The 24,395-nt window shown below is 39.2% G+C and overlaps 1 protein-coding gene across 2 annotated transcripts in view; it reads right to left on the bottom strand.

The window, feature by feature from the left end:
• Positions 1-10,935: 10,935 nt before the first annotated feature.
• ECI2 (enoyl-CoA delta isomerase 2) overlaps positions 10,936-24,395 on the bottom strand; it is a 32,984-nt gene continuing 19,524 nt past the window's right edge. For both annotated transcript variants that reach the window (XM_031049680.2, XM_005149918.4), the window contains exons 2-10: positions 23,932-24,094; positions 22,582-22,680; positions 20,750-20,941; positions 20,313-20,382; positions 18,367-18,469; positions 16,681-16,801; positions 13,656-13,745; positions 12,250-12,393; positions 10,936-11,468 (exon numbers count right to left, since the gene is read on the bottom strand). In XM_031049680.2, coding sequence (XP_030905540.2) covers positions 11,313-11,468; positions 12,250-12,393; positions 13,656-13,745; positions 16,681-16,801; positions 18,367-18,469; positions 20,313-20,382; positions 20,750-20,941; positions 22,582-22,680; positions 23,932-24,094 — 1,138 coding nt within the window. In that variant the 3' untranslated portion in view covers positions 10,936-11,312. The remainder of the gene's footprint in view (positions 11,469-12,249; positions 12,394-13,655; positions 13,746-16,680; positions 16,802-18,366; positions 18,470-20,312; positions 20,383-20,749; positions 20,942-22,581; positions 22,681-23,931; positions 24,095-24,395) is intronic.

The following is a 24,395-nucleotide window of genomic DNA, read 5'->3' on the forward strand; positions in this document are numbered from 1 at the left end:
AGCATCACCAAAGAATTGATTTGGATTTCACTTTGATTTTCTCCATGCCTTTCTTTATATCCTTTATAGGGAGAGCTTGCTCAGATGAGTTAGGGGATAAAAGAGTTACCTTATATAATAATGAAGGGAAGCCAGAGATACTAATAGATAAATGTTTGTAAGAGACAAACTGAGACTAGTCAGATGGGAGAAGCAGTATGCTAAAGTGGGATGGGGTGTGTATTTTAATTTCTTTCCTTGCAAATTATATATCAAATTATTAATCTCAGAATATTTGTTATATTTATTATGTGGGATCAGAAGCAAAACTACCAGACTTTCCCATCTCAGTTTTGCTCATCTAAGTACTTAAATAACTAAAATTCAATTTAAACTTCTGACAAATAATTACTTTTTCTAAATTAAAAACTCATCCCTTACTTCCATGGTACACCTTTTGAGCTTTTGATTGTCTCAAGTATTTGCTCCTAAACACTGATTTTGATGATTGTGCCCCATATCTCTCTATAAAGTAGGTATGAGCTAATAATTTATGAGATAGTGAAGACAGATGAACATTTACAAAGATTCAGTGTTCAGTTTATGAGAAATTATGTAAAGCTACCTAGGGATAGGTAGAAATAAATAGGTCATAACCCAGAAAGTAAATACTAACACAGTCACAATCTATTTTGTTACTGTTCGTGGTTCAATCTTGAGAGTGTTACTTTTGAAGAGAGAGTGCAACAAATTCAGCTTGTAACAAGAAACTGGGTGGGGGTAACTGAAGGCAGCTGAAGTACACCCTGTTGAAAGAATGGGACTGGTAGTTGCTACTAAGAATTGTGAGTAAAGAAAGTCCATGTGGCTTTAAAAAGAAACATGAGAGGAAACAAGTTGAAAGGAGGTTGTTTGGCACAGGAACATGTCTGCAGTCATGCCAAAATAAAGGAAACTCTTGGCTCTTCTGCCCTGCCCCCAACTGCGTGTGCAAGGGGCCTGCAGTTTCCACTCTAAGGGGTCCTGTTAAGAGCAAGGAGGGAATGGCAGCCACTGGAGCCTGTGGTACACTCTACTGTGCTTTCTCTGTAATTGCAAGGGGCAAGCCAGTCTTCCTCTTCAGGAAAAAAAAAAAGCACTCTGATTTCCAGCAACATGCCAGAAACCCTAATTGTGTGTCATTACAGGAACTGGATCTTCCCATGGACTGCTAGTGAAACTGACATGTTCTACAAGCCTTTGAAAACCTATTTAGAGCTGCAGCTACAACAGACTTGTCCCTTGGATAGGTAAATGTATTATAGAACGTGGTACATTATCAGGCAGCAGTACAATTTCTTAGAAGATGCAGGTAAATTTCTGCATTGGTGGAAAGTCATAACCACTTTAAGCCATCTGCTGTCTAGAAAAATAAATGTTAATAGGCTTTGGCATTCTGCATATCCCCTTTTCTAACAGTTTCTAATTCTGCCACTTGTAAAACTCCTTGTCTTAATGTTGGGTGAGTTTTAGTTAGCATGAGCTGGAAATACAGCTGCTTACTTGCACCCTAACAGGTGGGTGTATAGGGGTCTAAAACTGGGTTAGTGCAGCTTCTCGTGCAGGTATACGAAAGGAAAAATACCCTGAAGAAAGCAGGCTCGCTGGTAGCCTACTGGGAATCAGTGCTGTAGTGATCTGAATTCAAGTCGAACTGTACCAAAGCATAAGAATGGTAGTAAACACATTACAAGCAGGAGCAGCAGGACTAGTATCCATGATTTTTGACAAAAACAAGTTTCTTCTGCAAGTACTTTTGACAATGGCTTTCAGCACTGTGAATATCTCTGTTCTGCTCTTGTTCTCAAATGAGGAAGCTGAATATCACATGGTACCTGTAAAAGGAGCTTTACCGTATCTAAATACGCTTGTAGCTCAGATATTCTGCACTCTATCTTCTATGTTAAAATAAAGCTCATCCTAGAAACATTATGCAGAAAAGGTACTTAATATAGAACAGCTCTACATATGGGCTGCAGACCCTTCATGGGCAAGAACAAAGTTCTGCTCAACTAAAGCCAAGCTGATCTTCATACCATGTTTACTTGTGTATCTACTAGACATCCAGAAAGGTGGCACACAGAGAATTCCATAAACAATTATACTAAATTTAGTCTGGATTTACTATCCAGACTGATTGTTCTGGGTTCAGCTGTAACATCAGGACACTGATGAAGCCAGCTGGCTGAATCCAGGAAAGGCAATTTTCTCTTCAGCCTCTTGAACAAAGGTGTCTCACGATGGCTGAAGGAGTTTCTTCAATTGCTATTCCTTTGAATGATCTCCTACATGCAGGAAAATGGCAGTTTAGTCATTCTTTTGGTGAGTTTTTAAGTTAAATCTGAAACATGCATGATGCCTATACATTTTCTTCCCCTAGGAGGCTTAAATTACATAAATCTGCAAAGCAAATTGATGTGCAGAGTTCCCTGCCTCTTTTACAGAGCATCCAGGTGCTCTAACAGGATGGGAAATGTGTGATTTCACCCACTGTCTCAAATTGCTCTGCTAGCTCATGAAAGCTGATGCACCAAATCCATTCCTATTTGTGCATTATTAATATGTTTCTGTTCATAAAAGCTTAAATAAAAATCCATATATGTTTACATGAGAATCCCCAACAATGCCAAGATGAGGCTTTTTTTCTTAAGGCTTTTCTTCAAAAATAATCTAGAAATTCACTTATCATGTGTTAAATTAAGCAGTAGTTGCACCTATGCAATTAAGAGCAATTTAAGACCTCTCAGGGAAGAGCTGCATACCTGAAGCAACAGCTGATACTTAAAGTGACAAAAACTAGTGAAATTCATGTGTGAGAAGATCCTGTACACAGAGAGAAACAGATGCAGCCTAAACAACCACATTAATGGAAACAACAGACATGAATTCAAGTAATTTACCCATAAAAAGTTCAGGGAGGTTTCTTGGAATAGTTGACATGGTCCTGTAAAATCCAAGTCACAGGAACATGTTTTAGTCCTAGATTCTGAGAGAGGGGTAAATGTTTTTACTTGACTCAGTTGGGTCGTGAAACACAGGAACAGGTTGCACAGAGAAGTTGTGGCTGCCCCATCCTGGCAGTGTTCAAGGCCGAGTTAGATGGAGCCTTGAGCCACCTGGTCTAATGGAAGGTGTCCCTGGCCATGGCAGGAGATTGGAACTAGATGGTCTTTAACGTCCCTTCCAACCCAAACCATTCCATGATTCACATATGTTATTTGATTTACCATCCCACCCATTATTTGGTCTTGGGCTACAGCCAAGCTATCAGTAAGCTATTCTGTATGTTATTCTATCTATACCAAGGTAAATACAAGTAATTCAACTGGAGTCTGAAACTCTTTCAGTCCACACCAGTTTCAGGCAATTGGAGTATGGTCCAGACTCCGTATCTAAGCTGTATCATCACTTCTACACGGTTTCATTATATTTATGTGAATTAATGCAGCTGTAATTAACATGCAGTCTATATGCCACATTTTAGTCCAGTTCTACAAATATTTCCTAAAAAGCTGTAATTGTAGCAAGGATAAGCCCTTATGAAGATGGTTATGTGCCAGCTTGTTTTATCAGGAGGTCTTACAAAATGTCTGGCATATAAAATTAATTAAATTTGATTTTTTTTTATAACACAGTTGTATTCAATTCCATTAAGGTATTACCCATCACTTCTGAACAGTAGGAAAACACTTATTGACTTAACTTTTAAACTCCACTAAACCAGCAATGCTGAATGAGACTCACTGACAAACAGGTAGGAATTCAAAACATAGATATTTTTTCAGTTTTAATGTATTTTAGCTTTGCCATGGCAAGACAAAGGCTTACACGGTACTGAATTCTTTCTGGAGAGGTTTTGGTCCTACATTGTCCATATAGAATGGTACAGAAAGGGTAAGAGGCAGCTGTACTTGGCTGTAACTCTGAAGTTGCTACAAGAACTGAATGAGACATTGGTTCAGCCACAGAGCAAGGGAAAGGTCTCCTTACAGGTATATGGCTTGTGTTGTGGGTGTCTCAGAGCTCATGGAAGCAATGTGGGATGCTCTGACTTCCCTCACAGCTGAACTGCCAGTGCTGGGTGTTCCATTACACACCTGCCCATCCCTCCAGAGTAGTGAACACATTTTGAACAGCTCTGCTCACATGCACAGCAGCTGGAAAGTTTTGTCACTTAAAAGCTGCCTGAAGACAGGAAGAAGGAGGTAGCCCTGGCTGACTGAGGCATGGGCTTTGAAGAAATAGGTTGTTGCTGACAACCATCAGGGGAAGAAGCTGTGAGGTCTTGGTCTTCTCCCGGAATGTAGTCAGAGACTTCATTCCTTCCATTTCCGGTAGCTGAGACAACTGTCCCTCCAGAGCCTTCTGGAGACAGATCAAACCATAATTTGTGGTTATCCTGTTTTGAAAAGACTACCTTTTGTAAAGACTAATGAATAGAGGGTCAGGGAGAAGAGAGGAATATTTTGGTTTCATGTCTGGGTATTAGATCCTCCATTATTTTCTATTGATTACAGCTTTAACTTCATGCGTTGAAATATTTAGGCAAATCATTACTTTTCACTCTCAGAGATACATTATTTTCTTTAATTTCTTTCATTCCTGTGTGTTCTGCCCTGCTGAATCCAGTAAAGATTTTGACCGTCATTGTACTCTGTAGCCTAAGGGTACAGTTGTTGATACTCCATGTTACAAGAGGGAAAAGCAGTACTCCACACGATTCGTTTGGAATTTGCTGCTATGTTGATTTAAGCATATAATAAATGTGGACTAACTGCTCAAATTATTTTTCAATGCCTACAAGCAACTAAAACTCAACTCTGCTTCCCTCACTCAAGCACAAACGCAAGATTGGTATTTTTATTAAAAATATCAGAAGCTGAATGTCACCTGAGTCATAGAATCACCCATCTCCTGTGCGACTCATCCGCTCCAGTGTCAAAAAATGTAAAAACGTAATGTGAGGTTTATTTAAAAAAATTCAGTCCTCTGCTCTTTACCTTCTACATGAAAATGGGTGTTCCCAAAGGGAACATTCATCCTTGTAGTCTGGATGAGCTATGTTCAGCTCCAAAGACTGAAACCAGTTCTGAGTAGCAGACTTCCAACAGAACTCCCACAAGAAGGTGCATACCCAGTTTAGCTTCTTGTGCTCCTAGGGCCAGGGGAGGCTGGGGCAGGCAGAGGACCTTTCCCATGCTGTTCCCACTGGATTCACAGCACAGGACAAATTTTTGGTTTTCCAATTCACCAATTGCAGAGCAAAGCATAGAATTGCAGAACTAGCATCAATCATGAGAGCAAAACACAGGTAACAAACTATGTATCTCTCACCTTCTTTCCAGCTGACCTTCCAGGTTTTGCTAAAGTATAGTTGCTATTGAAATAGCTCTGAGGTAACAATTTTAGAGCAATTATGTCAGGTTTTAGTGTATCTAATTTCAGCATCACTAGAAGACAATCTAATGACCAGTAGAATCACCAAAAGAAGATTCAGCAGTAGTAGCATGAGGGGAAACGTGTTTCTCGTTATTGAAATTCAGCCTGTTGATCATGAACAATCCAAATCACCAAGGCATTCTTAAAACTTGGTGTTAGCCACATGCTTTATAATACAACACTCTCTTTTGGCATCCAAAACATTCATGGATACACTGAGCAAAAGCAACACCAGAATAAACTCCTGTCAGATGCCAGCCTATGCCCTTTCACTTTGATAACCTGGTGACTACTGCTTAGTACAGTGTTTCAGACAATTCTATAACTCTATACTTGTGATTTAATCCAGATCACATTTCCTAGAATTGTTTATGGCAGCTTCACAGCAAACGAGCACAAAAACCTTACTAAACTTTAAATTACATTCACTGCTCTTCAGTTACGCACCAAGCCAGACACACTAATGAAGGAAATTAGATATAGCTTGTCCTTGACAAATACAAACTATGATTTGTTCCATTTTATTATTGCAAAGCAGGGAGACTTCCAAGAAATCCTCTTCACTAACTGCATGTACTTAACTGTATCTTCTGCTATTTCTCCTTGTATAACAGTAGACCTTGATGAAAAATTTCACATTCTGTCCTTGTATCACAAAAGAAAGGTAAAATCACACCAAGTTAGATCAGGGATAATGGAACAATATGATCAGAAGTTAGCTTCTGCCCTTTTGTTACTCAGGTACTTTTCAAAAAAGTTTTAAAATGTCACTCAAGTCTAATCACTTTAAATGTCAAAAGGAAATAGAACAATATTCAGCAGTGCTGTGAGACAGCAAAAATACCCCTTAATCAATGCAAATTGTAACAGCTTTCAGATTGTTTTGTTATCTTCTTTTAGGTATGTTCTTACAGACTCCACCAAATTTCCCTAAGTACTTTAATTTCTAAATTTTTAATCCATGCAAATCTTTTCCAGGTTTTTAAATTAACTTTTATAACAATAGGTAAGGATTGCTTATTTCATATCTGTAGGATTAGTCACACACTTTTATCTAAAATGCCAGGTTAAAAAATACATTTGCAACAGATATTTTACTGATTGAAATAAAATATGAAACTCTACACATCACAAAAGGTTAATTAAAGTGAACATATACTATCATGGGGGATACAAACTGGAGATACTATCAGTTTACCTACATAGACATTTAGGGAAGATATGTAAGTGAATTGTTCAAAGTTTGGGTTGCAGTTTTCAATCTACATAAACACTTCCTATACATTAGAACAGGTGGTGTATAAGGAGAGTAGATTTCAATTGAAAGCACTGATTTGGTTCTTACCAAGAGAAGGACCAGTACTGATAGAACAGCCAAACAAAAATAGAATGGTTTGGACTGGAAGGGACCATACTACTGCTTTAATAATGAAACCTACATCAGACAGTATATAGAGAATCTGCTGAAGGCACTGCACTCACTAACAATGGAGTTAATTAATTGTGCACTTGAATACCTACAAGCATCCTGAGGTTTTGTAACTACAGTTCAAAATAACATGCTCTAGAAGAGACTAAAGGCTTTTACTTGAACATACTGTTTGTTACCTCCCAAGCGCTCTCCCTTAACTTTAATGAAAACAAATTTACATCAATTAACAAAAGGCCTCTGAGTGCTCTAATTATGAAACATATAAGCTGATAATTACATGTTTATATTTAATTCTAGATTGCCAACATGTCTTTGCATGCATTGCCCTCACCTGTCCAGCCTGGCTGGATGGCTATGACATTAACTACTCAATTTAAGTTGATGTAATTATTAAAACATTATTTTACCTGCTCACTGCAATTTTGCTTTCATTATGTGTCTTTTTCCAGGCATGAAACATTATTTCTTTAATGATACTTTTAATTAGCTAAAGTAAGGAAAATAGTTTTGTTTAAATATAAGAAATATATTTTAGAATGAATGCAAGGAATACAAAATAAACCAGGATGCCTAATTTATTTGGCCATCAAAGTCCACCTCTGTTGTGCTACACTTATTTTCAGATGACCTCAAATCTAACAGTAGGTCTACTGGAAGTCTACAAGAGTTCTGCAAAAAGAACAAACCAACTTGGGATATAGTGCATGTGAAAACACTTCTCAGAAATTATCACCTAGTTGTTCATTTTCATCTTTTCCTAGAAAACTGCTGCAATCATCTGTCTGTTAGTTTCAATGAGCTGAACTTGGCTTTTAACAACATACCTCACATGTTGTGTCTGCATTTGAACAAATGGGGATTTTAGACAGGGAAAAATAACTTCTGTAAAACTAACTGCAGTACTTGGAGAAAAGAAGTGGGGTTTTGAGCACACATGAAGAAAGAACTATGTGCCAGGAAAAAATTAATCTTTCACACTGCAGTAACCACTCTAACAAAGGATATCTTCCTACAAACCTTACTTACATTCTTAGCACAAGATGTCTCTAACATAATATAGGTGCATGTAAACTTTGCACTCATGAGAAGTGCTGGTTCATGAGCTTTGCAAGTCCCAGAAAGAACATCTCAGCCCAGAGTGCAGAGCTCGGGGCACCCCTGAGGAATGACAGGAGGGTTCATGCAGGGACAAACACAGCACTGCATCCCCTCAGCATGCAGCTGGGCATTCCTTCAAATGACACCTGTACCCACCTGTGGCAGACTAATAGACATGAGGTCCCCATCAGCATACTAGGTCTCAACATCACGTTTGGGTGGCAACAAGAGAAGGCCTGGAAAGAGTCTGGGTGTTTTCTGTCGGAAGAGGGACTCTCCCACCCTTTGATCCAGAGAATAGGTACTACCTGACACGCTGCTATTGCGTTTTCAGTCATACAGATTTATGTTTTAATCCCCAAATTTCATACAATATGACAGCAGTAATCTTAGCCTTTTTGCCCCAGCCCTCGGCAAACCCCAAACTGATTGCCTTGCAAAGGTCTGCACACTTTGCTTCCAGTTCTGTTAGTCCTCATCTTGTGCTGCATAAGCTTCTCTGTGAGAAGGTGCTGAACTGCTATCACAGGTGTGTCCCACTGCAACTAATTAAAGTGATATCATGTTAAACACTATAAAACCTGCTTTCAACTGTATATGTTACCTATTCCACCTACTTAGGGCTTAAACATATTGATACTACATTTCATCTATTACAGGCAACACAGTTGATTTTAAAGGTTGCTTTCTTGCAAATCAAAGACGAAACCTAAAGCTCCAAGAAGTCTGTGAATGGAAGTATTTGGTTTCATTTTGACAAGATTATACATGTGCATGACCGTCTGACCATAAGCACCTAAGAAATTTTGTACGTGCGTGAAACCTTTTAAGAATAGCCAAGGTTTAGAGTTTTTCACCATAAATTCTAACTTGTTTGAATCAAAACTTTTAGAAGTCCATGTTTAGATCTGAGGTCTTTTGCATTACGCTCATGGAAGTGTTCATATTCAGCTGGAGCAAGGGAGGGGCACTTTATGGGATATTTACAACTGAGCTGTACATTCAATGTTAGAAACATAAAAGCATACAAAATACACTTGATGACATAGCTCATGCACTTTAAATTACTAAAAGTTATCATTAATAAAGAGTTTTAAGAAGACTGAACAAATGTTTGTTTAATTAAACATTAAACAAATGTTTAAACCTGGCTATGTGATCAATGACCACCATTATGCCACCACCACAGTGCTATATCAGAAAGCAGCTCTGGCACATGTGAGCAGCGTGAAAAAACAACCAACAAAAGAGACATGAGAGCCACAAATGCCTTGGCAAGACAAAGTTACCTCATACTCTCCAGTCCCCTGTGCTGCCCCCAGCCCGAGAGCTGCTCTGTGCCAGGGCCACAGCTCTTGGCCTCCTCCTCTCCTCATGCAACTGCCTCCATTTTGTAGCCAGTACAGAGCCTCGCACCTTGGGGTGCCCTGGTAATGCCTGCCCAGAGCCAGTGTGGCCCCACCAGACAACCCACTGCCTCAGCATGGCTCCTTGCCCAATGGCTGTCCCGTCCACAGCAGGGTACACCTAGGTAGAATGGGAGAGGCTGCTGCCACACAGGGCTGGGACATCATGGTGGCCCTGAGCCTCCCTAGCCTGCCAGCAGCACTTTTCTCCCCCCTGCATCTCTGCCTAAGCTTCTTCTCTCCTTGTCACTCCTGCCACCATTCCCTGAACCTCAGCCATCCCTCAAGTCCCACCGGCCCTGCAGTGTATGTCACCCCACAGAAACATCCTTCCTACCATCACCATGCTCTGGGGGCTTGGGCCACATCCCCTCTGGGCAGAGGGAGGGAAGGGGGATAAAGTCCCACTGTTCATTGGCTGCTTAACATCTGCTGGAAGGATGCCCTCTCCTTGTCCATGTTGTTTTGCAATAAGACATTATTTTGTTTCCCCTCTCTTTCCTGCCAGCCAGATCTAAAGCCAGCCTCAGGTCTCTGCCTCTCCACCCCTCCCATGTTTCTGTTGGTCCTGCTTTTGCCATCCTCAGACTTGCTTTCACTGGTACTCATGTATGGCAGCATCAACTGCCAGAGGGTTATGGTTAACCCATCACAGGGTTAAAGGAGAACCCTAAATGTATTTAATACTTCTGTAGCATAGCTGAATGATGCATACCCATGCTTCAATCTTTTTGCTCTGATCACTTTCTCTTTTCCTTTCCAGCGGTTAAATCCCAATGGCTAAGTATCACACAGGAGGCAAAGTCTGGATTTTAAGACCTGCTCATTACTATGTGAGGCAGTGCACATGCATGTCTGTGCCCATGTGCAGGCAACTTTCTGGCACCAGCACCACAAACCTCAACCAAGGCACAATGATGGCACCCAAAGCAGTTTGCTTCTGGCAGGGAGCTGCTGTGCACCAGCAGCTCCCAATCCTGGTGCTGCTGGCAGTCACACCCAGATGAGAAACCAGCATCCACCTCAACTTCTGCTGCACCTCTGCTGCTATAATCATGCCACTGCTCTTGAGATCAGTCTAGAGTACTGAAATTAAAGTTGTGGCTTTTTTTCTTCACAAGTTTCAGCTCTTTGTCATTGAAAGGACATTTTCTTGACAAGTAACTGCTGTTTCCCCATGATTTCCTTTCGCTGGCATGAGCTTCCAGGAGCCTGCCCCTGTCCTCTGCAGTGCCTGGTACACCCCCTACCAGAAAGACATCCACCAGCAGTAGAGAAATTTTCTCTTCAAAAATAATAATTTCATTAATTTAACTCCAAAATAGCTACAGCAAAAGGCTATACTATCTTTGGTGGGATTTTTCTGGGTAATCTGAAGCAACTGGTGGAAAAACATGATTATGTTTAGAAGCATAAAAATCACAACAAATATCAGCTCAGTCAAGTGAATAGTTTTGTAAGACTATTAAATCAATACACCCTGAGGACCTACTTTCCCTCCCACTGAGGATGTTTAACAGAAGGAGTAAGAATCAACACAACAGCAATTGAATACTTCTATTTATTTCTTCATTAATATAGTATTTCCTTCCCCACAGATAAATAAAAAGAATCACTTATAAGACAAGTACTGAAGAATTACCAAAATACAGTGCAACTGCATCCGTTGCTTCTTTTGGAAAACAATCTGCTTTAGTGTTATTTAGAAAAATCACTGCTGCCTATAAGGTAATGAACCTTTTTTACCCCAACCTGTATATCTGTAACGGATCCAAGGCACATAACATTGTGTTTTAGCCCAGTACTCAGATACATACCACATCAAAAGTTATAAGAATCATATTACTGAAGAGAAAGTTTATTAATGGTAAGTGCAGATTAGGCCACTGCCATAAGGTGAATTATTTTACTGGTCAAGATTAGAGTTTTGCTTTCTTCTGAAAGAAGCTGACAATAGCATTTATACATTCATCAGATAACCATCTCTCCTTCAGGACTTCGCACTCTTTATTGTTGACTGTATGGAGCTTCTCCTTTTCAATACTTCGTAACAGTTGCTTTGACACTGCCAAGGACTAGAGGAGAAAAACAGGCACATTAGGAAGTTCTGTTTTCTATACTGTTTCATAAAACTGAACAATAAACACTTTGGAACTCAAACCAGATTGTATTAACACTGCTTCTTGTCACCTTTTGTCAGAGCAATTGCTGCATTTGATCACCAAGACTGCTAATAAGGTGGAAGTGGTTCAGAGAAAGGAAACAGCAGTCCATACTCAGGAGAGATGGACTTAAGAAGTGAAACCTGTTCAACCATTTGCAGTGCCAAATGCAACCTACTTTATCAGCAGCTGGCAGGAGTGTCTCCTCTTGTACAATGCAAAGTAATACATTGTGACTATCACAATTCTGCAAAACCTAAACTAGTGAGCAGAATGACTGAATTCAGCAAAAAGTAAAACCACCCAGCATCATCTTGAGCACCCACAGAGCACAGAGTGCAATTAATATTGTAGACTCGGTGGTAAGGCTCTTAAAACTAAATAATTGCCAAAATAAACATCTCAGAGGAGGCATCCAAGGTGTGCACACAGAGACTGCAGGTGGATTAATTAATCAGTTTTTAAGGCTTTTCAGCCACTGTGTACAGTGCACCATCTTAGATTCAGCCAGGATAGAAGAGAGGTATCTGCTTCCCAGTAGCAGAGGGACAGATCTGTGCTTAAAGGAAAATATATTAAGCCTTGTTATTTCAACTAAGGACAAAGTGAAACCGAGCAAGAAACAAGGTAAGTTTGGCAGGAGGACTGGGAATGCCAGAGGCTTACAAGGTGGTGGAAAATTTAAAATACTGACATTTTTGGGGAGGTTTGCATAAGCTTCTAATCTTGCCCAAACTTCCTTCTGAAAAGTTCTGTCAGGGAAGACTTCAGTCACAAGTCCCTGGGCACAGGCTTCTGCTGCAGTCAGCTTTTTATTGAAAAGCAAAAATTCATTCGCCTATATAAAGAAAAGTAGAAAGAGTGATTCAATGAGACAAAGGACCTGAGTAACCTGACAGAAAAAAAGTACAAGCTTCCAAGTCACATTCATTTTACTCTTGATCATTAATATTTGCCCTCTGAAAAGAGCACTGAATAGATGAGGTTAGAAGGGATATCCACATCCTGTTTAGTTCAAATCCCTCTTCAGGGAGGGTCAGCTGGAGGAGGCTGCCCAGGGCTGTGTCCTGTCAGGTTTCAAGTGTCCTCAAGGACATCTGAGGACAACTCCCCCAGGGTAAGTACACTACCCCAAGGATGGACTTCACAGCATCTCTGCACAACTTGTTCCCATTTATTGTTACCATCACTATAAAGGTATTTCTTAATGTTCAGATGGAATTTCCTGTGTTTCAGTTTGTACCCCTTTCCTCTTCTCTCAAGACAAGATTGGGCATTGGTCAGCAGATGGTGAGCAACTGTGTTGTGCATCACTTGTGTTTCCAGAGTTTTACTCCTTCTCTTTTTTTTTATTCCCTATGAGTGTTGTTATTTCAATTACTATTGTATTTTACTTAAATTATTAAACTGCTCTTATCTCAATCCCCAGGTTTTATCCTCTTTCATTTCTCCTCTCCATCCCACCCAGAGTGGGAAACGAGCAAGTGGCTGTGTGCTATTTAGTTGCTGGCTGGGGTTAAACTCCAGCACACTTTTTGTAGTTACTATAATTTAGTTTCCTTGTTTCTGGAGTATACAGAGCAAATAAGAGTATGGACAGAAAACCAATATATATTAGAACATATTAGAAAACAGAAGATATTTGGAAGTAAATATATTAAGTGGATTGCTTCACACTCACAGTTGGAGGAATGGCTAAATACGAGTTTCCCAGTTGATTGGAAGAAGCCCTACAATACTTGCTGCCTTACCTGAGAAAGGCAGTCTACCAAGACATTGCTTACAAGAGCACTTACTTTTTTACATCATTCCATCCCATTGTCAGACAAAAGATACAACCTTTCACCATACAAAAATTGTCTCAAGAAGGTGGAGGAAGCCATGAGAAAAAAACCTTAACCAGATTCACAGTATGGCTTTAAAAGTGGTCACTGCTCTAATATAGTGCTGACACTGTTATGACATTTCTTGACCTTTGGTTCAAAAGCTGCAAACAGGAGCTTTCTCAGGACTCCTGCTGTGACTCCACTTGCTCTTACAGTTGGAGGATACCAACAGACAAAGGTCAGATGATCCCACATAGAGTGCAGACAATCTTACCTTAGCAAAGCCCATGATTTTTGGAAACAGGTAAGAGGAACATCCTTCTGGGCTCTGCCCAAGTTGACTAAATGGGCTGTGAAATGTAGCCTGGCAAAACAAAACAAAACGAAAGAACAAACCAAATGAAACCTCACAACAGAGCATAAGACTAAAGTAGTAGGATTTAGTTTACCAGAAATACAGCTGAACTGTTACTACAAAAGGTTTAAGCACCATCCACTAACACCGCTTCATTCTCCCAATGTGCCCAAGATCTGACTTTGTATGTGTAATTCAGTTCCCTTCTCATAATAACTGATGTAGTTACCTCATTTGAATACAGTGCTCAGAGAAACTAATTTGCATGTGCAAAAACTGAAAAGTTAAAATACATAGCTCAAATAACTTACCAAACATTTTGCCTTCTGAAGTAAGACTACATTTATTCTACTCCTGAAAAATTCAAGTCACTGAATCTTCTTTCCCCAAATGTTTTGAAAATTTAAAAGAACTTGTGGCAGAAATGCAGCATGAGATCACACAAAACAGTCTCCTAATTGCAAGTCAGCACCAAACTACAGAATGTTGTTCTGATAACTCATATCAACATTAAGCAAAGAAATGCTTATTTCTTTAATTTTCATTTAAAAATACGAGCTGACAGAGTGCAAAAGTTGCACTGTAATAGAAAGTAATAATCTCTTGCTGTACTGCAGAGGGCCATACAGTAAGACAGACTAATAGAATTCCTAGCAAGAAAGTGGTATTTATATCCTTGTAAGAAAAGATTAGACAACATCTTCCAGGATACAGGCTAGTACTGGGCATGCTTAAGTAAGGGGAGATTAACTATACTAAACTGGTGCCCCAGGAACTGGAGCAAAACCCAGCACAGAAGGCAATGCTAACTTAACACCCAAAACACTGATCTATTGTCACACTGGGCTGTGCAGTGTACTGTAAATGTGGCTGGTAATGACCTGCTCTAGGAATAGATGGCTGAGAATAAAACCAGATCCTGGATACAGCAAAGCTGTCCATTTCAATGCCTAAGGCACTCCAAACTACTGGAGAATGTGAAATTGAGTATTAATTTGTATGAGAATGACCTTATTGCATGGGAGTTCACAGACCTGGAAAGGGAAGACCAAAGAATTAATGTTGTTAAATACTGTTTACTCCAACCAACGACTTTGAATCTCATGCTTTGTCAGGGAGGACAGGAAGCCGGGAGGAAGCAGAGACAGGACACCTGACCCAAACTAGCCAAAGCAGCCAGAGACTAGCCATTCCATATCACAGCACATCATGCTCAGTATAGAAACTGGGGGCAGTTACCCGGAAAGCCCAGATCACTGCTCGGCTGGGGCTGGGTATCAGTCAGCAGGTGGTGAGTAGTTGTATTCTCTCCCCTTGTTATTTCCCTTATCATTATTTATTATTGGTGGTAGCAGTAGTAGTTTGTGTTATACCTTAGTTACCAGACTGTTCTTATCTCAACCTGTGGGAGCTACACTCTTCCAATTCCCTCTGGGATGGGAGGAAATGGCAGGGGAGTGAGTGAGCAGCTGCGTGGTTCTGAGTTACCAGCTGGGCTTAAACCACGACAGAAGGCTTCAACAAATTTGAAGTTAATAGTAAAGTTCTCAAGAAGACTAACCTAAGCAAAGGCTAAGTCTTTTTTTTTTTTTAGGAAAACAAGGCAAAAATAAGATGCTTTTTCCCATGACAGCGTATATCAAGTACGTGATATATGACATGAACAAGTGTTTAATTGGCAACTCTAAAGTAAGGGATCTGGCTAGTAGAGCTGATGACAAGTATATAAATCAATATTGTGGGATGTCAAAACAGTAATACAGCTGGCAGAATGTGGAAGAGTTCTGCTCTACTTCACATCAGTAAGATACTGGAGGGATGCATCTAGTCTGTACCACTGTGCTTGAAGAACAACTGGAAGGAGCCTAGAGGAATGTGACTGCAGGCCACATGAGGAAAAACCAAATGAGTTACAGCTGTTTAGGTAAAAAAGAAAAAGAGAAGGCTGAGAGTGGATGTAAACCTGAGACATATCTAATAGTCTAAGTACACTGATGGCTGAGTGCACCTACAGCTGTTGTAAAGGAGAATGAAAATTGTCTGCTCTTTAAATTCAGAAACAATATGCTCACCCTGCAGCAAAAAAAAAAAAAAAAAAGATCAGATGAGAAGGGAGGAAGAGGGAAAACTCAACAATCTCCTAGTAAAAGATCTAGGAACTAGAGCAGCCTGAATAAATCATGCACATTATACAAGTGTATCTGAAGGGTGATATGGTCCCAGTTGATCCTGTAATGGTGCAAACAGAAGGAGTTGGTCCCTTACAACTCAACTGTCTTTAGTCTCACAGTGACAAACCGAATCCAGAAGGGACTTCAAGGAAAAATCTGATACAGTGCTGCCAGGAGTCACAGTACCACCCATTACACACACTCCTGCAAGAGGCAGCTTGCCTAGAATTAAGACCTTGGGTTAAGTTTATCTTTTAATAACTTTATATAAATGAACAGCAGAGAACATAAAAAATAAGTCATATAATGGGATTCTGTGCTATGCCTTAATATAGCTTTTGGTTATGCATTTGGAAAGTTACTTTAAAAGGAATCTTAAGTTGAATAAACCAAAGCCTTTCTAAACTTACCTTACAATTAAGATTAGATAAAATGCCAATTACTGCACTTCCATAGTAATCCCACACTTGAAAGGGGCCTTACAACCATCATTTTACATCAGCTATTCTTTACTGTACTCACTAACACAGTAAAGAGTTTCCAAGCTGGAGTCATTAACTTGATAACCTAACCATGGCAGGGAAATTCTGTGCTTGTTAACCATTGGCTGACACACCCCAGTGCTAGTAATTAATACAGGTGTTCCTTGGCATAATATAAAAATCCTTTACACCTGTGTGCTCTTTTCTGTGAGATTAACCCAAGCCAAATAATGTTAGTTAGAGAAAGAGGATTTAAAGACTGCCTTGGGATCACCTACGTAATGTACTTACCCTGTCAGAAGCGTAGATAAGATCACACAATCCAAGGACGGTTACAGTGATTCCAATAGCTGGACCATTTACCACTGCAATCAGTGGTTTTGGAAAATCAATAAATTCACCCACGAACTCTCTAAAGCAAAGGAAAGAGACATCCCTGTCTTTCATCAGACATAAACAACTTTCAAAATATGTGACTAGATACTGCACAACAAAACCCATGAGCTAGATTCTATGTAGCATGTTTCTGACCCTTTTCCAGATGAACTCTGACAAGATCTGAAATACCCGCATTTCCTTACCAACTAAGAATCAAACACATACATGTCAGCACAACTCTCCTCATCCCTACCATCAAGTTATGAAAGTGCTGTCCTCTTCAGCTACAGTTACTAAATAAAACTAACAAGAACAGTCTTTTGACCTATCTATCCATTTGATTATACATCCATGTTAACCCCATCCATGGGGTATCCATTCCCATCACAGACTGTTTTACAGTAAAGCCCCAGCAGGCACCAAAATTATGCTACCACAACACCAAATTGCCTCATGCTGTTCTGTATGGGTTTGAGAAACCGTATTTTGTTTCACTTGTCAAGAAGTGCAAAACATTCTCAAAATATAGCATTTTTGAAAAGTTAACAGTGTGGTAAAGCTCCACTTCCCTGGCATCACTGTGCGGTAGTTATAATAAAGCACCCTGCTTGTGTAATAGTAACAGTGTAGCAGATACAGCCTTCTCACAAGAGCAAGATAAAAGATCATAAAGTACATGTGAGACTATACATTGTGCCTAACACCCTACAAAACACTGCAGGCTGGAACACTTGCCAGATGCCACTGAATAACATCTTTGCAGCAGACTCAGGCTGCATTGTTATCACTTTGTAGGGGCAACTGTGATCCACAGACAGCTGGGCTAAGTGAAAACTGCAAAACTGAGTACTTTGTTTGCAGTTCATCCTTAAAAAAACCCCAAAATCATTGTTGCTTTTTGTGTATTTTAGATTTTCCATCAACTGCAAGTGCTTGAGGAAGCAATACAGCTAGTAAGCATCTCTCAGATGTAATCATCACATAAAGAAGAGAAGAGAAAATCTGGTTAAATAGGGAAGAAATGAACATGTTTGTCCCACAAAAGCATTTCAGTCTTTGTGTGAAGTGATGCCCCCAATTTCCTTGGCCACAGAAAATAAAGTACTAAAGTAAATTCAGACCCAAAGATGGAACAAGCTCGTTATACTCAGTCTCTATTCAAAGCAGTGTGACACTGAAGGTATTTTGGCATGACCTGCTAGTGTAGACACCATTGCATAGTAACAAGAAAGAAAAACCCCACAAATTTTTCATTGCAGCATACAAACTATACAGTCAAAGCTGGTTTTTTGTCATCCTATCTGCATGTATATTGGGGACTAAAAACTAAAATTGAGTCTAAAAACTAAAATTGAGTCTTTAGCATCATTGTACTTAAAGTTTCCAATATTCATCTCATTTCCTCATTTATTTAATACAATTAACACTAATTCTCCCACATGCTCTTTTTGTTTATGCACATGGTGAGCCCTTAGAGTCATCTAAATGGATGTATCGTAGCTTAACTGTGTCCCTGCTGCCATGTTTTTGAACAATGCCAGCAAGTTATATTTTACCCATTATGGTAACTTTTATATATACGAAATCAAGATGTTCTACTTGAGTAATGCTGCTCCATCATCTGCCATTTTCTTCATCTCACCAGGTTGGACATTAGCAAAATTATTCAGATCATTTCCACTACTATAGTAGTCTCCATTTCCTGCAGAGAACACATGAATAAATACACCAGTGGTTTCTGAGTAGGTATGAGAAGCTTCCATTTATTACATCTACAAAAGCATTTCACTCTAAGTATCTAACATTATTATGTAACTACAGGGATTGTCTCAAAGTATACACACTACCTTAAAGGATATCTACAGTTTAAAAACAAGTTTTGACAGATAATTCACTGAAAAACAATGGGTAGAGAGCCCAAGAATATTAAATCTGAAAGATCTGGGAGGGGGGAGGGATTTTTTTTTTCTGTAACAGTTTCCAAGGGAAAATATTTTCTTTCCCTGCATATTGGTTCAGAGATCTTTTTCTGTCAATTCACAATCATTCACATAATAAGATGCGAGAAACTGGTGGGTTTTTTGTTTTTAAACAGGAAGATGGAAATGTAACTTTGAGCATCTCCCTTCAAACTGATGAAGGTATCAAAATTACACAAAATGACGTATTTAATATGTGGTAGAAGATTCATGGCGTTTATGACCAATTAAGGAAAAGGTATAGCATTCTAAGGGTAAGACTGACAGCACACAATTGATATTATTATACTGAAAGGTGGATTCTTCAGAAAGAAGCAGATAGCCTGTTAGTGAATGTATATGTCAGTTTGAGGCACCATCAAAAAAGCAAGGAGTATTTAAAAGCTAGACTGCATGATTTGTGTAAGTCATCCTATGTTCCATGAGGATATTCACAGGACAGGACCTTGCACAGATTAGCACGTCCATTACTTTATGCTGCAGTGATCTTACTATGTAAAACAGAACTGAAAGGCTTGTACAGAGGTGTTTGCTATTTAGTCCTAGCTATGCATGTGTCAAACATTCCAGTTGCATCAATTACCCTTCTCATTTTGTAAGGGTTGTTGTACCTAGTTACTGCTACTGAAAGGAAATTCAGCAAACCGACACCTTGTATTCCAAGGAAAGACAACTGTGGAGAAAACTATGTATATGATTACCTCAGAAGTAATGAATAAACAGGCTTAAGCACAAATTCACCTTGCAACCACACTACATAGCTGCCAGCCAAAGCTCAAGCTTTGGCTAATTTCTTAAATGCACACCTACCTGCAAAGAGGATGTGCCAGATGGGCAGTGCATGCCCTCAGCCTTTCTGTCCCTCTCACCTGCCCTTGTCATAGTTAGCAGAGATGCAACAAACTGCCCTCTAGAGAATCCCAATGACATGTCCCTAGAGCAGCTAGATGTCACAGACAGCCGAGTTTGGGCTTCTATTTCAAACTGTTACTGCAATCATCTAGCTGCACACACCTGGTGATTGCAATGTATATGGCTGGGCCAGGTTGTAACTTGCCTGACCAATCCTTTTCCATGACAGCCATGGAGGAAAAGTAAATATAAACCATCTTTTTTTTCCAGTGATCATAGGTAAATATGTAGTATAAACTCTCTGCTTGCCATGCCAATGCAGGATTTGAGGCACTGGATTTTCGTATGTTCCAGCGTACCACAGGATGAGATAAAGTTGACTAAACCCATATCAATTAACTTCAAAAACAGTAATGAAGATGCCGTGGAGCAGATATTTCAGCTACACAAAGTAATAAAGCCCTTCAGGAGTATTCCATGTCTATCTTCTCATCTCAAAGGTTTTGATATAACATCAAACTTGCTAAAGGATTTGAAACACCACCTTGAAAGAATATTGCCCAAGTACTTTGGAAAAATCTTAAGTCTATATTAGAGAAAAGAATTTCCTCAAATAATTCTAGCTTAGTCTAAATACAGGTAGATGGCTCATGTTAGTACTGTACTTTGGCACAATATAAAACAAATCCAAGAGAGGAATGTGAAGTGTCATACCAGTAATAACTGCTATGGTAGAATCATCTTTTGCAGCCTCTTGAAGCGCTTTGATAATTTCCCTGTACATCTGCATAAGAGAAAATAATAAAAAGAAATAAAATCAAAGTACAGCCCCATCTTGTACCCACAAAACAGGCTAATCTTCCTGCAAGTTTGCCATTTTAATTTAGTGCCGACTGTAATCCTATATTAAGTTTGAAAGAAACCAAAAGACATAGAAAACCCCAATCTGTAAAGTTTTAGCTGAACAGTTTCATTATATACTGGATATTTATTCCTTAGGTTGTCATTGGAGTCAAGATACTAAGCCCTCAAAATTCAGACCACCATGCTTCAGTCAGCTCTGCTAAGCCTGTAGTACTGATTCTTTAAACACTTAAGTCATTTATCCAGGAAAGAAAAAAATATTAATCCTCCCATGTTAATCTCTTTACCTTGTGGTTGATGGCATTTTTCCTATCAGGTCGGTTAAACATTATCTTTGTGATCTTATTTTTGGTGGTAACTATTATTGTTTCATAGCCATCATGCCTGCCCTCTTCTGGGGAAACTTCTTCCTTCTGCACAGCAGGTTCTGCAGAGACCAGGCTTGCAACAAGGTCAGCATACTTCTGTCTGGCATCATCCTGTAATGCAAGAAAAGGAGAGGGGGAGAGGGATGACAAAAAAACCCACACTAGATCATCAAAAGCTGAAATAGAGACATGTTTATGTTATTCATAAAATGGATACCTGGGGAGTCAGGGGGGGAAGAGGGAAGTGACACTGTGCTTCAGGACAAAAAACCAAGCAAAACTCAGTTAGAAAGCATTCTAATTAGGGAGAGAAGGGGAACACACTGCATTTAAACACTGCAAATCATGCTTAAAGTCATCTGGAAAGCAGCAGCCATGGATCTCCAAAATAAAAGTACACATGCTGGGAGGATGACATTTATTTTATTGGAGAAGTGCCCCCATCCACAGCTAAGATTATCAGAGAGACCTCTGTCATATTCCTACATATTTACACATTTCCATGGGTCCTTTGTTTCTACTTAGCAGTTGGTCATCTCTCCAACAAAATGAAAGCTTTTATTTTAGAACATGTGCTGCTGAAAAAAGGACTGCTGAAATGGGTCTACTTCATTTGAAGACACTAGTTTTCATTTAGCCCAAAACCAACATGCAAAAGCCCGAAGAATCCTCCCTCTGTACTTCTACAGTAAGAAATAATTTAAAAGAATTCTAAGTTCTTGGTTGTTACAACCTATTTTCTTGAAAAAAATAATATACTCCAAACAACTCTATAATTCATGATCTGTAGCAAGTGAAATTGTCTATTCCTTCTCCACTGTGATTTCCAAGAGGAGATTCTTTTCAGTACTCTGTTTCTTGGCTACTCCTAAAAACTGCAAAGCTATCTCAAGAAAAAGCCCACCACACAACATAACTAAAACACACCCTAGAAACCATAAAGCAGCACATGAATATATTATGTGACTGAAATGAAGCATGTTTTCTTTTAAAAGAAAAAAAATGCAAAACCCCATAGTGATTAAGTAGTATCTTTTACTGACCTCAGAAACTACTCCTGAACAGCAAGCCTAATGCAGCAGTGACACAGCTGGTTTGCAAAGCTTATGTTTCCTTCACTTAATAGTAGCAGAAGAAACTGTGGTAGCGGTCTACAATGTCAGACTCTAGTAGTCTGCATGAAGAAAAGAACGCTTATACAACTTTGTATCTTTATTCTTCCTGTTTGCTTCATTTAAAGTAGACTTCTCTAAAGGTTATGAAAGGTATTAAAGATGTCAAGATATACTGAGAAAGAACAAAGAGAGGCTCTCAATACTCCATTTTTTCCTTGTCTTTTAGTGGCATAAGAGACTGGCATTTTAAAACGGCAAAATTATCAATATGCTGTATTCACAGATTTGTTCTTTATTGTAAGAACTGAGAAGCTCAATCCATCTTTCTTAAAGAGAATGGCAGAATAGAACACAACGTGAAAAACAACCTTTTTATTGGAACTTGCTACACACACAAGATCTTTTACACTGACAGAAGCTGATAGTATTAATATAGAACTAGGCTTACACAGTAGAAAAATCTCCTAAAAATTAAAGCAGTGAAATGTCTGTAGAATACAGTGCAAAACATTCTGGCACCTGCAGCAGAGCTGCTGAAGTAGCATACAGTATGTTTAGACATCAGGAATTCACTTACAGACCAGGCACTTAAAGGTAATCTACAAAGCATCTAAGTTAAATGATAGGTATTATCACCTGAGACAAATTGCCAAGAGAATTCCATGCATCCCATTTGGCTTTCTTGACAAAGTCCAGCATACCTGGTTTTGGAGCATTGCAGGGACCTTCGGTAGCCTGAAAAGAGATTGAAACAACTTAAACCTTTGATTAATGTTCAGATGCCTTTGTAGAAAAGCTGATGACTGTTAGGAATATTTATCTGGTCAGGATACATAATTCAACTCTGAGACAGAAGGCATACCTCGGGATTGGGCAATATTCAGCTAACTTCATGCTGTGTGAACTTTCAGTGTCTGCTAATTCCCTGACATCTGGTGCTGGGCTTTCAGAAGAACCTAACTAATATGAGATGCCAGTTATCAAAACACCCATGCATGCTAAGTACTCCTATCTCAAAAACAGCAGAAGTTTCATACTTAAAAAGAAAGTTAAATACTTGTAAGCTGTGTGAACAAAGAAAACATTGCATAGGATCTATTAAGTTATATATTGCTTCAAAGTTGGTCCTACTGTGAGCAAGGGTAGTAGACCAGTTAAACTGCAAGAGTCTGAGCTATCCTCAAGTATCCCATGATCAGTTTTCCTGGAAAACACACCACTGGAGAGAAATATTTCAAGTAGGAGGCAGAAAAGAAAGCATACATTTATGAGCTCATTATTACTAACTAACAAAACTACCTGGAACAGTCAGCTACCCAAGTTTTTATTTAAGGGAGCAATTGACTGCCTTCTTCAGTATAAGCAACAGCCTGTACTGACCCCACAGCCAATCTTTACCCACAATTACTTCCCCAAATACTAGTACAAACCCCACTAAGGACTCGTGGCTCTTTCTACAAAGGTCCTCCTTTCTGTAGAAAACAACAGCCTTCACTCAAAGTGTGGAGGTACAGCTCCTTGAAGTTTAAAACCAAACAAAGGAGACAAAAAAACCCTACAATGACCACACAAAAAGAAAACAATCAAGCCATCCAGAAATCAACCTTCAAATGTCAACACCCTTATCTTACAGGCCCAGCTGACTGACTGTAGATACAACAGATTTAAGAGGAAGCACAAGCCATTTTTCCAGAGGTGCATCAATATATGCTATTTGGAAGGCATCACACAATGGATGCAATTTGGCTCTATTTCTTTGAATAAAGGTTTCTATTCAAAGCATGATTTATAAAACAGGTTTGGTTTCCCTCAGAACTTAGGCAGGGTTTGAGAGGCTGGCATTTCAAGAACAGAATTTGAACACCTGAAATGAAGAACTTATTAAGGTACAATACATTTGAACAACCCTTATTTTAAGCAAGTATTTCACAGGTCCATCTTTCATATTACAAATGCTCCTTACAAAACAAAATAAAGCAAGCCTACCTGTTTAAACAAAGCATAGAGCTTCAACTTAGTTTCATTCCCAGGATCCTTTTTCAAAAGCTTCAGTTGTTCTTGAGCCTTTTCAAAGTCCTTCTGGCTGACTTGCATGGTGGCTGCAGTCATGTGCAGGTGAACTGTTGGAATGCAAACAGCTTCTGCTCGCCTGTTAGTAAGTGGCACAAAAAAAAACCCATTGCTTAGTTTTTGTGTAAGACTAGAGGAGAAATGAACACGCTGCTTTTTAACATGTTTAAAGTAAATGTAAAACAAAGTATTTGTACTCACACTGATCAAAACAATAACAAGCAGCAAGATAGTAAAAGTCATATGAAAGTTGCTTTAGAAGTTTGCTTTAGCTGCCACATAATTGACCTTGGAGAACATGATGCTATCTCTGCCTAGGATGTAAAGTGCTAGATTTAACATTGCTAGATGACAAAGAAACTATGCAGTAATATACCAAA

The sequence above is a fragment of the Melopsittacus undulatus genome, chromosome 1 (assembly GCF_012275295.1).
Source record: "Melopsittacus undulatus isolate bMelUnd1 chromosome 1, bMelUnd1.mat.Z, whole genome shotgun sequence".
Classification (NCBI taxonomy): Eukaryota; Metazoa; Chordata; class Aves; order Psittaciformes; family Psittaculidae; genus Melopsittacus; species Melopsittacus undulatus.